This window comes from Tamandua tetradactyla, chromosome 13 (genome assembly GCF_023851605.1).
Source record: "Tamandua tetradactyla isolate mTamTet1 chromosome 13, mTamTet1.pri, whole genome shotgun sequence".
Taxonomy (NCBI): Eukaryota; Metazoa; Chordata; class Mammalia; order Pilosa; family Myrmecophagidae; genus Tamandua; species Tamandua tetradactyla.
Genome location: NC_135339.1, coordinates 79,109,095 through 79,125,278, shown reverse-complemented (window position 1 = coordinate 79,125,278; position 16,184 = coordinate 79,109,095). Strand labels below are relative to the sequence as shown.

Sequence of the window (16,184 nt, the reverse complement as noted above, 5' to 3'; positions counted from 1 at the left end):
TAGAGGGAATCTGATTCATTTGGTTTCAGATGTGTGGCGTTTGAAGTGCATTGGTATCACAGGGAAAAGGGAAGGGCAAAGAAACAAAAGACATACACGAAGTGTTTTAAAGTTGAATCCTCTGGAGGGAAAAGTTGAACTAAGAACCTGAATTTGGGGGAAGGATTATATTTAGGACATAGGAGTGGAGCAAGAAGATATAACAGGACAAAAACAAAAAGGGTTAGAGAAAAAGGAAGAAAATCTGAGTCATGGAGGCTGGGGCAGAGGGTTTGGGGAAGGTCAGCGTGTGTTTTATATAGACGTGGATTAAATAAAGTCTCAAAGGGCAGATATCAGCAGGTTAATTATGTTGTCTTTGGGTAATGGGATCATAGAGAATTTTTATTTTCTTCTTTGTACACATTATTAGTAACCAGTTTTCCTAAAATTAATGTATTGTTTGTATAGCAGTGATATATATACTCATTCCACCTTTTCAAATAAAAATACCATTCCTGTCTACTTCTGCCATTTATGCAATCAATGAATATTTATGGAAAGCATACCATGTGCCAGACACACTGTTCTAAACACAGAAAAATATCAGTGAAAAAGATAACAGTCCCTGTTTTCAAGGTACTTAAGTTCTCATGGTGCTTAAATTCCAGTAGCACGCACATCCTGGTGATCCGTAGAGATGGTAAACTGAAATAATAGATGTGAAGGCATTTTGAAAAGTGGGTATACTAGGGGTTTATTAACAACCCATTAGTATTGACAGATCCAGTATAAATAAAATAACTATTCATGAATATTCCAATTTTCTTATTTTTCATACATATTAGAAGCACCAGGGTTTTAGCTGTAAAATACATTCATACATATTCATATTTTATATATACTTAACATTCCCTTGTTTTAATACATTGGTGAATATACTTCCACTTTGTAATGAGATTAAATGTCCAAAGGCATTTACAGAGTATCAGAGTTTGAAAGGGATTGAGAGTTGGGGCTGGGAGGGAAAGGGAAAGGATTAGGATATACAGAACGTTCTGGAACTTATCCAGGGAGAATGGGTAGGACTGTGCCTACTCTGCCTTTTGAAAGAGGAATGAGAATCCTGATACAGCCATGACTCTTAACTTTATATGAATCAGGTGTCTGCATTGGAAAGGATGCAGGTATGAGACAAGGACTATTTGGAAATTAAAAAAACCTAGATTAGATTCCTGGCTATCCCCAGGATCGTCTAGGACCTCACCAATAAAATAAGGGGGTGGGGCTAGATTATTGCTTCCCACCCTTTTTAAAGTATGAAGACAGCAAAAAATCTGAGCCTTTCCCTCTCCCCCATGTAACAGTAGTTGTATATAGTAACTATGAATGCAGTAGTACTTTTGAAACATTTGAATGTTATCTATGGATATACTCTGTACATGTGGAAAATAATACATATATTGGTAGGCCATTATTCAGTATCCCAAGAGGGTTTGGTGCATGTTTGGATTTGTGGACCCTTTACACAGAGTCTGCAGGTGTCCTGGTGTCCTTGGTTGGGAGCCACTGAACTCGATCTCTCCATCTTAGGTCTCTTCTATTTTGTAGCTCTGATCTCAGTTAAAATTTCAAGACTTATTAGTTTATTCCAATGTGCTAATTAAAGACCCTTCCCAGAGGAAATTAACCATTGTTCAGTCCTCATTTGAAGAAAGAATTTCTAAGCTATGTCAGACATTTCCTAAATTAAAGAGGACAAAGAAAAATGCATTTTTCATTTTTCCTTAATCCAGTTTCCTTAAATTAGAACTTGTTTGCCATGACTTTAATGTTCAGAAGTGATTATTTAGGTGTTATTTGGGGGTTGCTATCAAGTGCTTGTTAATTCTTTCCTGCACTTGACATCTGTGTTGAATATCATTTTTCAGGGAGAACGAATGAACATGATTGCAGGTGCCTTTAATCATAGAATCATAGAGCCTGGAGACAGAATAAATGGAAATGTTGCCTTTGCCTCATCTAGAAAATGGGGGTAATAATGTTAACCTTCCTCACCCAGTTGCCATGAATGGGAAATGTGATTGTCAAGCTAATTGCAAATATAAATGGCTGTAAATTAAATGCTAAGAAATAAAACTAGGAATGATTTGACTAATAAAAAAAAGTTGTTTTTTAATTTGATTTTTTTTTTCTATATTGATGTCTCCTGGCAGTAGCTATTACCATGGTAGTGGTAATAACAACAGCAAAATCCACAGCAGCAACTGCCATTTTTTATTGAGCACTGTTATATGTATGGGGTTGTACTCACATCATCCCACTGAATCTGCAAAACAGCCATAACAGGTAAGTGAGTGGGCCTAGTGTTACACAGTTAATAAATAGTGGAGATGGAATTTGAACCCTGGTCTGGGCACCTCCAATGCCCATGCATCCCCTGTTGTTATCCACTGCTTCTTTTTTTTTTTTTGCATCGGCACCGGGAATCGAACCCAGGTCTCCGGCATGGCAGGCGAGAAGTCTGCCTGCTGAGCCACCATGGCTCGCCCTGTCCACTGCCTCTTAAATCTAGAACTTTCTTAGTCACATTCTGCTGTCTTATGTCACTCTTATGTCTGAACTCTTGCCTGTGCTCTCTGGAGGAGCCAGTGGGTTTAGCCACACTCAGGGCTTGGGGAAAGGTCCTTGGCTAAGTTGTGTTAACATCTGCACATTAGAATCACCTGGGGATTCTGCTAGATTCTACTGGAATTGAAGTACCATTAGAAGTCAGCACCATGGACAGGATTGTTACCTGTTTTGTTCAGTGCTATATATTGAAAAATACAGATGCTTGGGCCCCACCCCAGGCCTAAGAAATCAGAATGTGCAGGAGTGGGGCATAAGCACAGGTATTTTTTATAGGTTATATTGGTGTGCAACCAAGTTTGAGAAGCCTTGTTCTGAAAGATATATCCATGGATTTGCTCAGAAAGAGAATAGTTAAAGCTAGGATTGGTTTGACAATGGATGCAACAAAGAGGCCTTAAAGTGTTGGTTCTAGAAATCTGATTGCATGGGTTCAAGTCCTGGTTCTTCCAGTTTCCAGCTGTGTGACGTGGTTCAGGTTACTTAACCTCTCTGGGCCCATTTCTTCAGGTGTTAATATTTTCTACTTCATAGGATTGCTATGAAGCCAAATCCTCTCTTAAAATCCATGTACATGGCTTTCTTCCCACAGTGCCTGGCACATAATAAATAATATTAAAATTACCAAAGAAATTAAGGAAAAGGAACATAGAGCATTTTTTTTAGCAGTTTTGCAGTATTTGAAAATTTTTGATTTAGCTTTGTAGAGGAATTCAAATAGAATTGAAGTAAATGATAGAGAAGGAGGGGTCCCCTTTTAAAACCAATGTTAGTGGCCTTTTGAGGTAATTAATCCTCCTGATAATACTTTTAAATTAACCTTTAACATTTGGGCAAAATTATAGTTTCTCTCTCCCTTCCCAAATAATTCAGAAAGCTAGAGCCATAGTCTTAAGCTGAGTGTTCGAAGCTGGCATCCTATCAAAGTCGGTTTTGGATTCAGCCTTCCAGCCATTTGTTCAAAAGCCTTTGACACTGAAGACCATAAGATGCTTTTGGAGATGCTACTGCTGGCAGTTTAATTGATATTTTTCAGGGTATAGACACACATTTTATGTATTGGCAGAATGGAACTGGAAGTAGAGCAATTATCCAGAGAGTTCAGACAGTAAAGAGAAAGGGAAAAAAATCAGCCAAAAGAAATTCTTTAAGCAGGCTAATTTTGCCATTTTTAAATAGTTAATTTCTTAACTTTACAGAAGCAGGTACAATATAAGGGTATTTTTGTGACATAATTACAGGGCTAATAAAGCAAAATGAATACATATAAAATATCCTACAAAAGCCACATTTTCTAATTTGTACTTCTTTTCTTAATATAAAAGTAGCAAAACAAATACAGTAATTGCTTTTACTGTGAGTGAAGAAAATGTTAAACATATTTTCCACATAGGGGGCAGCAAAGAAGAAAGAGAGGAAGAATCCCAGTTAGGAGGACCTGCTAGAGGTTTTATCAAGTTACAGCTAAAAATGTTTTCTCTCTGTTACTGTTGCAAATATTGATTGGGTTTGTTTCCTGGTCTCTGAGAATCCTGCACTGCATGTTTTGTTGTTGCACTTGAATGAGAGTTAATAAATTGTTTGACTGTTGTAATTAAACTTAAGAACCTGACTGAAGGGGATTTTAACTTCCCTGAAAATGTACTTTACGTTAATCTGCTTAAGAGGAATTATCTCTTTTTTTATTAGCAAAATCAAAAGACTGTCTATGCCTTCATAACTGGTTATTTTTACGGACCTGGCCATAATGAATCTTATGGTAATGTTACACCTTCATAAAATTATTTAGGAGAATTCCTAAATTTTAGAACTTGACTCTACATTTATTATTGGTAAATCATAGGGTTTTTGTTGATATTGTTGTTTTTTTCTATTTCTCCCTCAACTTGCCTTTTAGAAATGCTACCTGTTTTGTCTTAGGAGGTTTGAGAATTCTCATTCTTTGAATATTTAAAAAAATACATTAGTCACAGAAACAGAATGAAAATTATTACTTCAAAGTTTGTGATTACTGGGAGTAAATTCCCAGGACTATTTAGCAAATAAAATCATTGTAGGCAAATTCCTCAGTGTTTATTTGATTTAACTGTACTTTCTGACAATCATATATAAATTGTTATCGTTGGAGGCCAAGTCTGGGATTGACTTCCAAAGACTGTTTAATATGACAGTGAATGAACCTCATATGCCAATCCAGTACACTAGATTAAATTTCTGTATAAAAATTTTAAAAATACACCTAATTATGCCATGTATTACCAAGGGATAATGTACAGTTGAGCCTGTTTTTAATTAAACAATACAATTAATGTATTTTGTGATTATTTACTTGAACATTCAGCCTAATAGGTGGATATTATAGAAATAAAACTAATAATGATCATTTTCTCCAAAAGATAATGCTTCTGCTAATATTTAAGAAAAAAAGTAAAAAGGATGAAAATTGAAATATATTTCTAGAGTGAAAATGCTTTTCATATATTATTAATAAAGCTTATCTTTGGCTTGGGCTATGATTAGCATAACTATATTTTAAGTGCTACAGCGTAAGGGTCGGAAGGATTGGGAAAGAGCAAGAAATCTAACTCAGCTTCATCAGGCAGGAACAAAGACTGATGCATGATTTTGTGGGAAGGTACTTTTACTTGAAATAAAGAAGTGAGGCAAAAGTGAGGTTTGGAGTAATATTTGGGTAACTGCCCTGATCCCCGATTCTTTTCCTGTGCATAGAAATACAGCGAAGGGAAGAAATATAAGTAATCCAGGGTCCCCTCTCTTTCACTGCCTTGTTGGACCTAGCAAAGCCCCCTAATGGAGCCGCATTTTGTCCGACAGCTTCGTGATAGATAGTTGTAAAAATCTGAATCGATTAATGAACAGACATTTGCTTTAAATATCCCTAAGCTATCCTAGCTATTCTTCCTTTTCAAACTTCATGGCCAAATGTTTGCATTTCTAGTCTTACAAACTATGGGAAATTGAAAATAGAGAAGATTGTGAAAAATTTATGAGGTGGGAAATTTCATAGAAAAGAGCTGCCTCAGATAACCTTAGATATCTGTACCATCTAAAGAATTTTCCTACCTCAAAAATTTTAAAAGTAGAGTTCCTGTTTGAGGGAAACAGCATTGAATTTATTTGATGTAAAATTATAACATGCCAACATTTGTTGGAGTTTTTATTAATATGTGGATCTGACCTGGACTTTGGTTGCCTTGTCTTAAATGCTTTCTTTTCTTTATAGCCAGACTAGCAGGATCTAAGGGAAAACTAAAGTTTCTGTTTTGATTTTGAAAATATAAAATCAAAGACTGTTTTTGTAAGGTAAGAGCCCAAAGGGATATAGCCATAATTTTTATTTTAAAGAATGATATTTGAAATAAATAAAATGTGTCCTTATCAATTTATAACTTTTAGAATAAATATTATATCATCATCATTTATTAACTTACTGAAAATAGAGCAATTCTGAATTCTTAATTAAGGCCAATGCAGGAAAAATACTATCTGTTTAATATTTTTGCTGTAAATTTCTTATAAACTTATTAGAAAATTAGCTGTCTTTTTTTGTGATAGTTATAAAGCTTTTAAAACAGAAAATGCAGTCAAAATGAAGAATTCCAAATTACAGGAACTCTTAATTTATACCTGTGATAGACTTTATGTCCAAATATTAGAATCATGATGTGCTTTTTTAAAAAAAAATGTAGAAATAACCATTCTTTCTTACCCCTGTGTATGTTGTCTGGGATTGACTCTAAATTACTAGGGACATGCCTTGAACTTTTCACACTGTTTTTCCGAGCCTTAATGCTATGAAAAAAAGCACTAATTCCTTGGCACAAAAACTAGACCCTGGATAGTCGATCAGAGTATGCCACACACGTGCCTGCACCCTCTGGGGATAAGGCTCAGCTGTCCCATCCGTCCATAGATGGGTATGTTTATGACATACTCAGCTTGCCCCCCAAATTTAGACTAGGATTATACATCTCATGCCACCCTATCTCATCTCTTTTTGGCAAAATGTGTAGGTGAAATTTAGGTCTGTTTATAGCTGACATCTATAACTGCTCCTTGCAGTCAGTTGAACTTGAGTTGATTACAAACGTGCATCCATTCAAATAAGAAATTGTAAAGCAAGCTTTAACTCTGGGAGGATGTGATTAGAGGGAAGAGGCTGTGATCCTGTATCAGCGGAAACCAGAGTATGGGAAGACTCATTTAGGTGCGCAGGACTTTCTGCCTTAGAAAGATAGGACGCTTTGAAGCAGGAAATTCTAAGAAAGCTGTAAGAAACAAAAAGGCAGGACAAGGGTCTTCATGGGAGAGGGGAGTGAAGTTTGTGCTCCTGTAGTCTCAGTAATTTCTGGGTTTATCATAAAAACCGCAGCTGAAATGTTTGCTTTTAATGATCCTGCACAGCTTGCAAAGCCATCGAATAGTAAAATATTTTTCCACTTTTAGCCTGTGGTTCTGTAGTAATTCAGAAGTTATAAAAGTTCATGTAATGTGAGTTTCTAAACTTTTACACATCAGCCCCATGTTAGCATTTATTTAAGTATGAAGAATCTTCATATCTACGTAAATGAAGTGCTCAGATTGAAGTTATCTGTGGCTCTCACTATGTAAATAAAGTTACAAAACAGAATTATGAGGAATGCCAGCTCTTATCATTGAGAATAATCCCATACAAGCCTGGGGTGTAATTCCCATTATCCTGTTTTCATTTCAGCAATTGAATAAACATGGACGAGGAGCGATGCAGCGTGTTAGAGTGCACCCTTTCATTCTTTAAAGGCATGCCCAGCATCTTTACCCACCTTATTTAGTCTGAAGTTCAAACAGACTTAGCCAAAGCTTAGCTTATACCTTGGGAAGTCAGGAGATTTAAAATGTACTATGGAGACCCACAGGAAGAGTAAGATGCAAAGCATGGTTTTGTTGTCTTTGAACTTTGGATTTCTGTTCAGACTTCTTGCATCATGTGTAAATAAACCAAAAAGGAGGATGCAAAAGTAAACCCAGTTCTGTGGCCGCTGTCATATTTGACATCCATTCCTCTGACGATGGGCATGTTTGGCTTGTTTTTCTCCTCTTCAGATGAAGTTCTTGCCCCACCCCCGTCCAGCAATATGGTGAAACAGTCCTAAACCTGCCCACGCACGCTGTCGCTCTGGGTGTTCATGCAGAGGACACGCGCCCCCCAGCCCTCGCCTCCCTCCCACCCGCGAAGGCCACCTTCCCTGCGCGCCCCCTTCTCATGTCTGCTTCCTGCACCACTTCTTGAGAACGGATTTCGGTTTCTATGCATTATAGTCCCGCTGTCCTGCTCTTGGCTGCAGATTTAACCCACTTTGACTGCCTTAACTGTCTAATCGGCAGTGCTGCTAGAAATAAGTGTGACGGTACATATACAGCTCACCTCTCTATTTCCTATAACACGAGTCGTATTTCTACATAAGGGAATCACAATGTTTGAGGCAGGAAGAACTCTTGGGGTTATTTATCCACATCCTTATTTTACAGACCAAAAAAAAAAAAAGACCTTCCAATTCAAACAAAAAGAAAAAAACCTCAAGTTGCTGGTTAAAAGCCGGCAACATAATTCTTCATATCTAGAAATTTGCTTAATTGTTGTGTTTAAACTTGAAGGATTTTTTAAGCATTCTCTTCACTGTATAAGTAGATAAAAGAAAAATCCCTTTTATCTCATACAGTATGTTTTGGTGTGTTATGTGTAATTTCCCTATATTTAAAAGATTTTAAAATCTAAGATCCAAAATGCTTAAATTCCAAGGAAAAAAGTGCCACACCTCTGTACAGGTATGGAACTTCTATTATGACATTTCAGAGGGTTTAGCTGTAAAAAGTTCTACACCTTTCTTCAGATTTATAATTTTAAATGGTCTTCTTTATAGCTTATTTTTCTATACTCTTGCTGCCAAGCAAGCAGCCAGATGTTCTTGCCTTTTTTTTTTTTTGAAAAAGTACAATCATAAGCACAGCTATTAACTACCCTTACTCCATCTGCTACAAAAAAAAAAATATCCATGGCTCACCTTGATGGAAAATGATTCACCTGAAGCATTGTTCCACAAATTAATAATGTGGCAGCGTCACATTTGGCAACTAGTGCTTCCCACCAATTCAATTGGAAGAAAGTCCCTCTGTTTCAGATACAAACTTAGGCTTTCACCTGTCCGGAGAAAATAAAACCATCCCTAACGGCCCTTTATGTCACAGGCAGCTTCATGCCTAACGCAAAGTGCTTTCTCCCAGGTGAATGGCTCCCTCACGTTGGGGTAGAATGGAGTATTTAATAAAGCTCTTTATGAAAACTCTTTTAAGTGTGTGGGCTTCATTCCCACAGATGTGTCACTGCTGCCGCCAAGTGACAGGTCCTGAAAATTAGCAAATCCTAAACAATTAGAGCATCAATTCCTCTCTCCAAAACCAAGGCCCCTGTTACCGCCTAGGCCATCTCCTGGGATGAGAAAACGAAGGCTCTCCTGAGTCACCCTTGACCCAAGTGGGCCGTGGGTTCTGAGAGAAGAACACCATGGATGATTAAGAAATTAATTTCCCTCTGAACGTATCTATCTGCGTTTAGGATCGAGGGAGTTTTTAAATGTGTTTGGTTGGTTAGTTTTCCACAATCTCACATAAAATCACACACACAGGAGAGGAAGAGAAATGCTCTTTCTTAAGCATCGGTGAGCCCCACCCGAAACTTGTAACTCTGGAAACATGGCAAGTACTTGGGAATATATGCAAAGACTGTTCTCTTTAGCAACCTCCTTCTTGAACTGGGGCTAAGAGCTTTTCAATTGCTGTGACATTTTCAGCCAGGGAAGTAGTAGTTGTTGCAGAGCAATGTTTTACAGGCAATTACTTTATATGATCAATGGAGCAATTCCCCTTCCAGAAAGGAACCAAAGCGATCAAGTTAAATCATTAAAGAGAGAAAGAGAGAGCAGGAGAAAGGATTCATCTCATTAGCAGGTGTGGGTCCTCGGCTGCACACAACAGCACTGGTCCTTTAAGACAATGACGGAGCTCCCCCTGCGATTGCCGCCCCCCCTCCCCTGTAGCTGTTGACAGGCCTAAACCTCCCTAGCAGCCCATTGTGGCCACAGTAGGAGGCACCTGCAGAAAATGTGCCAAAACCAGGCAGGGAGCAAGAGCTTTTCAATAAGCTCCGCAGCTGGAGAGGAGAGGCCACACTAAACAACCAGCCTCGGACCAGGCATGTGATGGGAAAAGGGGTCAAAACCAGACACCTCCTATTGGCTTTCTGAGCACTGTTCGGTTCAATTTGCTGGCATCGTGTAGCTGGCTTTTCTCTATTTGCTTAATATGCTGAGGTATTTAGCTTAAAAGCACTAAATGCTCCATCATGATGAGCAGGTTTCTCCATTTCTCATTTACTGTTATTAAGGATGTTCCCCCAGTATTTTCACTCTCTTTCTGCTCCAAACTAAGATTGTTTACTTTTACTTTTCTCCCATTACTAGTTATAGGCAGTTTCCACAATACACAGCCTGCTTGATTTTAATCATCTCTAACTCAAGGATAAGTAAAGCTCTCCAAAGTTCAGGTGTATGCTGCCTTCCTAAAGTGCACACTCCCAGTGCTGTAAGCTCACGCCTGGCAGCAGCATTGTATTTCCTCTCAGTACACATTTATTGTGCACCTACTGCATTCCTACCATATCCAGAGATTATGTGTTTCTCCTCCTGCATTGATTAGGATCCAGCAGAGAGGCTAAATGGTCAGCATTACTGTATATCTTATGTAGAATATAACTATACATTTTTAAGAATTTGTTTTGCACCCATGCACTTTGTTTTTCATATTTACAGCCCTTTTGGGACGGAGCAGTAATGGAAGGGAAGGGCAGGAATGGTCCTGGGATGTGCTGGTGGCATCGTGGCTTTGTGGAGCTTGCCACGGGAAACAAGAGGACACATTCTCAGTTTAATCCCTCTGAGACAAATGATAAGTGCAAACCTGGCACTGTCCTCCTTTTGTCAACTCCTATCTGTTTGTAACTCTTTACATTTACCAAACACTTTCCAGTTTTCCTAATTCCATCTGTTTCTTCTTTGAAGTCGTAAGGTATTATCTCTGTCTTACAGAAGAAAACATCTGAGACTCAGGGCTAAGCACCTTGGCCAAGGCCACACAACAAGTAGGTGGTAAGTGCAAAGGTGGGCCAGGAACCCAGCTCCTCTGGCGTCCACCTAAATCTTCATGTCTCTTCTACCCCATGCTGCCTCTTAAAACTGTTAAACAACACAAAGACACAGTCGAAGAGCAACATGGAAGCAGACCAAGTGACATTTTCACAGTGAAACTCTTCTCTTTCCCCTCCTACAGATGCAGAGTGCTGGCGTGTACGGATTCTGTGGGTGTAAAGCGAGGAACAAATTGAAGTGTGATTCAAGGTGGGAAATAACCACTTCAGGTAGGAAATGAATGAATTTGTGCAGGTGTCAAACTGGTGTCTGAAATAATTACCCCAAGAACGCCATTTCTTTAGAGAGGGGCTAGTTACCTCTATGACTGGTAGCCTAGGAGGCCCACGTAGGACACGAGACATGCACACATAAGAATTTGCTAAATCAACCGCTGCAAAGAAAAATCTGTTTGTTCAAAATGCCAACCAGAGGTGACGGGTGTGAGAGAAGGGGTCTAATTCAGAGGCACCCTTGGATCAGGATATAGTTCCCCACCTACCCAAAGCCTGGAATTGTTGTGCTGCACACTCACGCACCAGTATAGATTGTGGGGTGGGACCTAGCACCAGCCTGGCCTGCTAGCCCCCTGCTTGTCCCCGGGTGGCCCTGCAGGCCTGTCTCTGCTCTGTGCCTATACAAAGGCAGGAAGAGATGGTCTCCCCACTCTTCTGAGCTTGTTTATGCTTTAACTTGTCTCTCCTCTCAGAGGACTGGTCCTCTTCGTCCTTCTTCCCCAGCCCCTCCCTCCGATTTTGGAGAAAACAAGTGGACTATTCATGTACAAAGAGAAAGAGTGAGATGGGAGGGGGGAGATGCCACCGTCAAACTCCATTGAAAGCCACTGGCTGTTCATTTACATTCACACTTTTAAAAAATGTTAACTAATGATGTTAAATGGTTTGCCAAAGGTCCTGGCGGGTCAGTTGTAGAAGTGTCATTTCTGCCTAATTAGGGCTCTTGTGGCTGCCCAGGGCCTCCCAGTGCAACTGGTGACAAGCCGAGAGCTGACAGCTTCAATTGGTGCCAATAGGAAGGTTGGGCCGGTCATGTTTTCCAACTCAGCCAGGTGTTTGCTGAATGGGGGAGGGGGCTTGGCGAGATCTGAGCTCTTCTATGATCCTTTTTCTTTCACGACTCCCTTGCAAGCCCTTCCCCTTTGCCTGTCTTGTCTTGTGTCAAGGTCAAGAATGGGCTTTGCTAAATCAGCAATTTGGGTTATCTCTGGGAGGTCATTAGCAATCCCCGGCTCAGACATTTCAAGTGGTCTCAGACCCCAGATGCCAGATTTTTTTTTCTCCCTAAAAATCAGAGAGTAGGAAAAGAAAGGAAATGTTTTAGGGGAAAAACAATAGTAGGAAGAAAACAAAACAAAAAAAACCCCAGAAAACTCTGCGTAGCCATCAAAGTGTTAAACTTCTGAAGGCATTTGTAATAATAAAACTGCTCAAAGAGAAAATAGCCAAAGCGTCCTGCTGAATACTTTAAGCTTTTTAAAGAAGAAAAAGCAATAATGAAAAGTCCTATATGTTCAACTAGATATATAGTACCCGTCACATAGTAGGTGCTCAATAAATAATTTATTGTTGGGTTTTATTATTCTGGGGGAAATTATTTTCTGAGAAACAAAGAGCGATTGATAGAGATCCTACTATTTTCCATGCTTACTTTAATTGTTTCCACAAGCCCTTTAAATTTCTCCAGTGACCACAAAATACCTGCTAAGTTGGAGTACCACGTTGTGGTTGGCTGATGTGGTTTTCAGGGTTTTGCTACTTTTCTTTCTCTTTTAACAAGTTCAAACAAACAGAATATCCTTGGTGCTCAACACTTCAGGTTGCAGTAGCTACCACACAAACAGACAGCCCCACGGCAGTGGGAGGATATCAGTTTCCCGACTTTGGATTTGATGTGCTGGCAAAACCTGCAGGGATGACGGCCCTCCCCATTTGCGCCTAAATTGAACACCTCAGCACACGAGCACAGACACACACACATCCGCGAGGAAGGACAGAATTGATACATGGGTTCTTGGGGAGCAATGCTGTGTTACGTGAAAGGGGGAAAGTGAACTGGGAAAAGCAATGGTTGTTTTATGAAAATCTAAGACCAGATCCAAAGTTTACAGTTCCAGGAAGGGGGAGTCTAAAGAAATGAGTACCTGAAACTTTGCGTTTTCAGCGTTCTTTCCTCGCCCAATGACTGCATTCCCTTCTGCTCCCTCTGTTTTCTCTAATAAGGGACAATGAGAATCGGGGCCAAAAAATAGATGTCCATGTCTGTTGACTTCATCGGAGGAGAGTTATGAGGAGTAAGTGAGACAGCATGTGTGAACACGCCTGGGACAGCGCCTGGTGCTTGCCCAGTGCTGAATGGCAGGTAATTCTCTTCCTGCTGCTGTGAGACCAGGTGCTATGGCAGCAAGTTATTTTCTCAGCCTCCTACAGGTGAGCTATTTGAGTTAAGACAGGAACCAGAGAGTAATGCAGCTTCGAATCTTCAGAACTGGCAGGAAAGGTGCCCAGTGCCTATTTGAACAAAGAGGATTAGTGGAAGTGACTAATATATTGACCCACAAATGATGAGTGAGCAAGTGAATCTAGACATATTCACACAGTTCAGTTGAAAGCCTCTAAATTTCCTTAGAATATCTACCTTACATTTTTGTTCTGTCCCTTCCATACCATAGCGTGTATTCTTTTATACTTTTTAATTTTTTTTTGCATGGGCAGGTACTGGGAATCGAACCGGGGTCTCTGGCATCACAGGCAAGAATTCTGCCACTGCGCCACCATTGCACCACCCTGTAGCATGTATTCTTTTTTCTCTTCTTCAGCACCCTTCTTTGTCTTTCTCTCTGCCTCCTGTAGACTTGTTTACTCATACTGCTTTTATGCTAGGGCATCATTTTCATTTCTAGTTCCAGTTCTCACCCTGATCTTGGCTCTGCCTCTCATCTACCTCCATCTCTGAGTCCTGAGCCGCAAAGCTGGTTGCTGTTTGCGTACTTTGAGGGCAAAAGGGTTTCGTTCTTACAAATGCTAAGAAGTAGCCACTTAAGAAACCCCTTGTGACTATTTAAAAATCTCTCCTGAAGGTATCAGTAGGAAAGAGACCTTCTGCAATAACTCAACTGACGTGAGAAAGTCAATTAGTTCCTAGAATTAACAAACAACTTTTGAAGACTTGCAAACAGAGGAAAGCAGAACATGTGGATTGCAGTAAGCCCTCTATTTTCTGGCATTAATATATAGTCAATTCCCATTACTCGCAGTGGTTATGGTCTATACAGTCTCTGTGCATACTGAATTTGCAAATACTGAATCGTTGCTCCTTGGGGAAATACAGGGTTATGTTCTTGTGAGCCTCTGATCACATTTTCATCAACTGATCAATACCTAATGTTGTTTATGCGTGTTTCTGTTTTAAAAAACTTATTTAATATGCTTTGCTTATTCATTAACATTGAGCTCACAGCCAACAGCTCTATAACTCACGACTGAGCAAGGCTTATATGACACCCGTATTCTCTCTGTAAGGCACATTGCAGCTTTCTTACACTTTGGACGCTGGACGGCACTTCAGTGCTATGGTCGGGGGCATTTTAAATGGCCAAATCACCGTCAAAAAGCACAAAAACATGACAAACGTGGCACCACATGTGAGAAGGACACTTATTTACAAGTGTGAGAGTCTAAGACAAAAAGGCAGAGTGTTTGACCTCAGCAGGGAATGTGCCTATCAGGAGACTCAAGTTTTTTGCTGCTCTGCCCATGTGGCCACGTGACGACAAAAGTGCTGCATTTCAGTCAGTGGTTACAATTAAATTTTAACAAGTAGGCGGATTCACAAAAAAGGAACCCATTAATAGTAATGAATATAGTTCAGCGGTATTTATGGTAACTGATTGGTCCGCTGGTAGCCCTGGAAAGGATATATTATGTTCAGATGAAGGCTACCGAGGCCTTTCTGAAAGACAAATTTGCTTTTGTCACTCCGTCACTAAAGGCTTTGCGGTGGCCCTTTCAGATCTGACTCTGGCTTCTTTTTTACCTCGAACCTTGCTGTAGCCATGCTCGTTCACTGGCTGTTCTCTGGACATGCCGGGATGCTTCATACCTCAGGGCCTTTGAACAAACTTTCTCCCTGTTATTCTCTGGAAAACACCTATTTATTATTACAGACTCAGTTGCCTGCCACCTTCTCCATGAAGCTTTTCCTGATACCCATCAAGTTAGGTTGACCTTTTTCTCCTTGTGCCCCCTACAAGAATCTTACATTGTTCTCCATAATAATAATCATGATAATTATAGTAATAACCAAAGTTCTCTTTTATTGAGTGCCTTCTGTACGCTGTCACTATAAGGGCTTTTCACTTAAATTGTTTAATCCCCATCACCCTATGAAGAAGGTACTATTGTAGAGATTCATTTTACTAATGAGGACCCCGAGACTGAATGAAGCTGCATGTTTTATGTCACACAGTTGGAAGGGATGAGACAGGGACCTGAACCCAGCCAGTGGGACTGGACCACATGCTACTAAACACTCAGAATACCAAACCACCAAACCATGCTGCCTCCCGTTATAGGCAGCCACTATGCTCATAGATATGGGGTTTTATTCTCAGTTTGTTTCCTCTCTAGATGGTAAACTCCATGAGGGTAGTGACACCGTCTTATATAGCTTTATGTTTTAGTGCCTAGCATATGGCCAGCACATAGCAGAAACTCTAATATTGGTTTACTTTAATAGAAATGAATTATGTTGAATTATGCTGTGTATACATATATGTATACACGTTTGTATATGTGTAGATGTATGTATATGTATTTATTTTCTCTCTCTCCCACCACTTGCTCTCATTATATACATATCTCTCTATCTCTGTCTGTCTGTCTGTCTATCTATCTATCTAGCTATCTATCTAACTATCAAGAGAACAAGAGAGGTACTGGGTTTGGGAGAGAATTGGTGCAGCCTGAAGGAATATACTTGTACTACACAGTATCTTTTACTTTGAATGGTGAGTTTGTATTCGGGATTAATCTAGAACCTTTGTAACACATATGTTAATAAACTGCCAGAATGCAATATACCAGACTGGAATGGTGTTCACGAAAGGGAAATTTAATAAGTTACAAGTTTACAGTTCTAAGGAAGTGGAATTGTCCAAATTAAGGCACCAACAAGAGGTTACCTTCACTCAAGGAAGGCTGATGGACCAGGAAGACCTCTTGTCAGCTGGGTAGTCACATGGCTGGCATCTGCTGGTCCGTTGCTCCTGGGCTCTGTTGCTTTCAGCCTCTGTTCCTGTGGAGGTTTCTCACTTTA

General features: G+C 39.8%; 1 protein-coding gene and 1 long non-coding RNA gene across 2 annotated transcripts in view; one reads left to right on the top strand and one right to left on the bottom strand.

Annotated features, from left to right (window-relative positions):
• HSPA12A (heat shock protein family A (Hsp70) member 12A) overlaps positions 1–16,184 on the top strand; it is a 188,761-nt gene that overhangs the window by 2,641 nt on the left and 169,936 nt on the right. The window contains exon 2 of the mRNA XM_077126140.1: positions 10,993–11,080. Within this exon, the coding sequence (XP_076982255.1) occupies positions 10,993–11,080 (88 nt within the window). The remainder of the gene's footprint in view (positions 1–10,992; positions 11,081–16,184) is intronic.
• Positions 12,041–15,065, bottom strand: LOC143654336 (uncharacterized). Its single transcript, XR_013161767.1, has 3 exons — positions 14,904–15,065; positions 13,012–13,378; positions 12,041–12,151 (listed from the first exon to the last, which is right to left on the bottom strand). It is a non-coding gene; the product is annotated as an uncharacterized LOC143654336 (long non-coding RNA).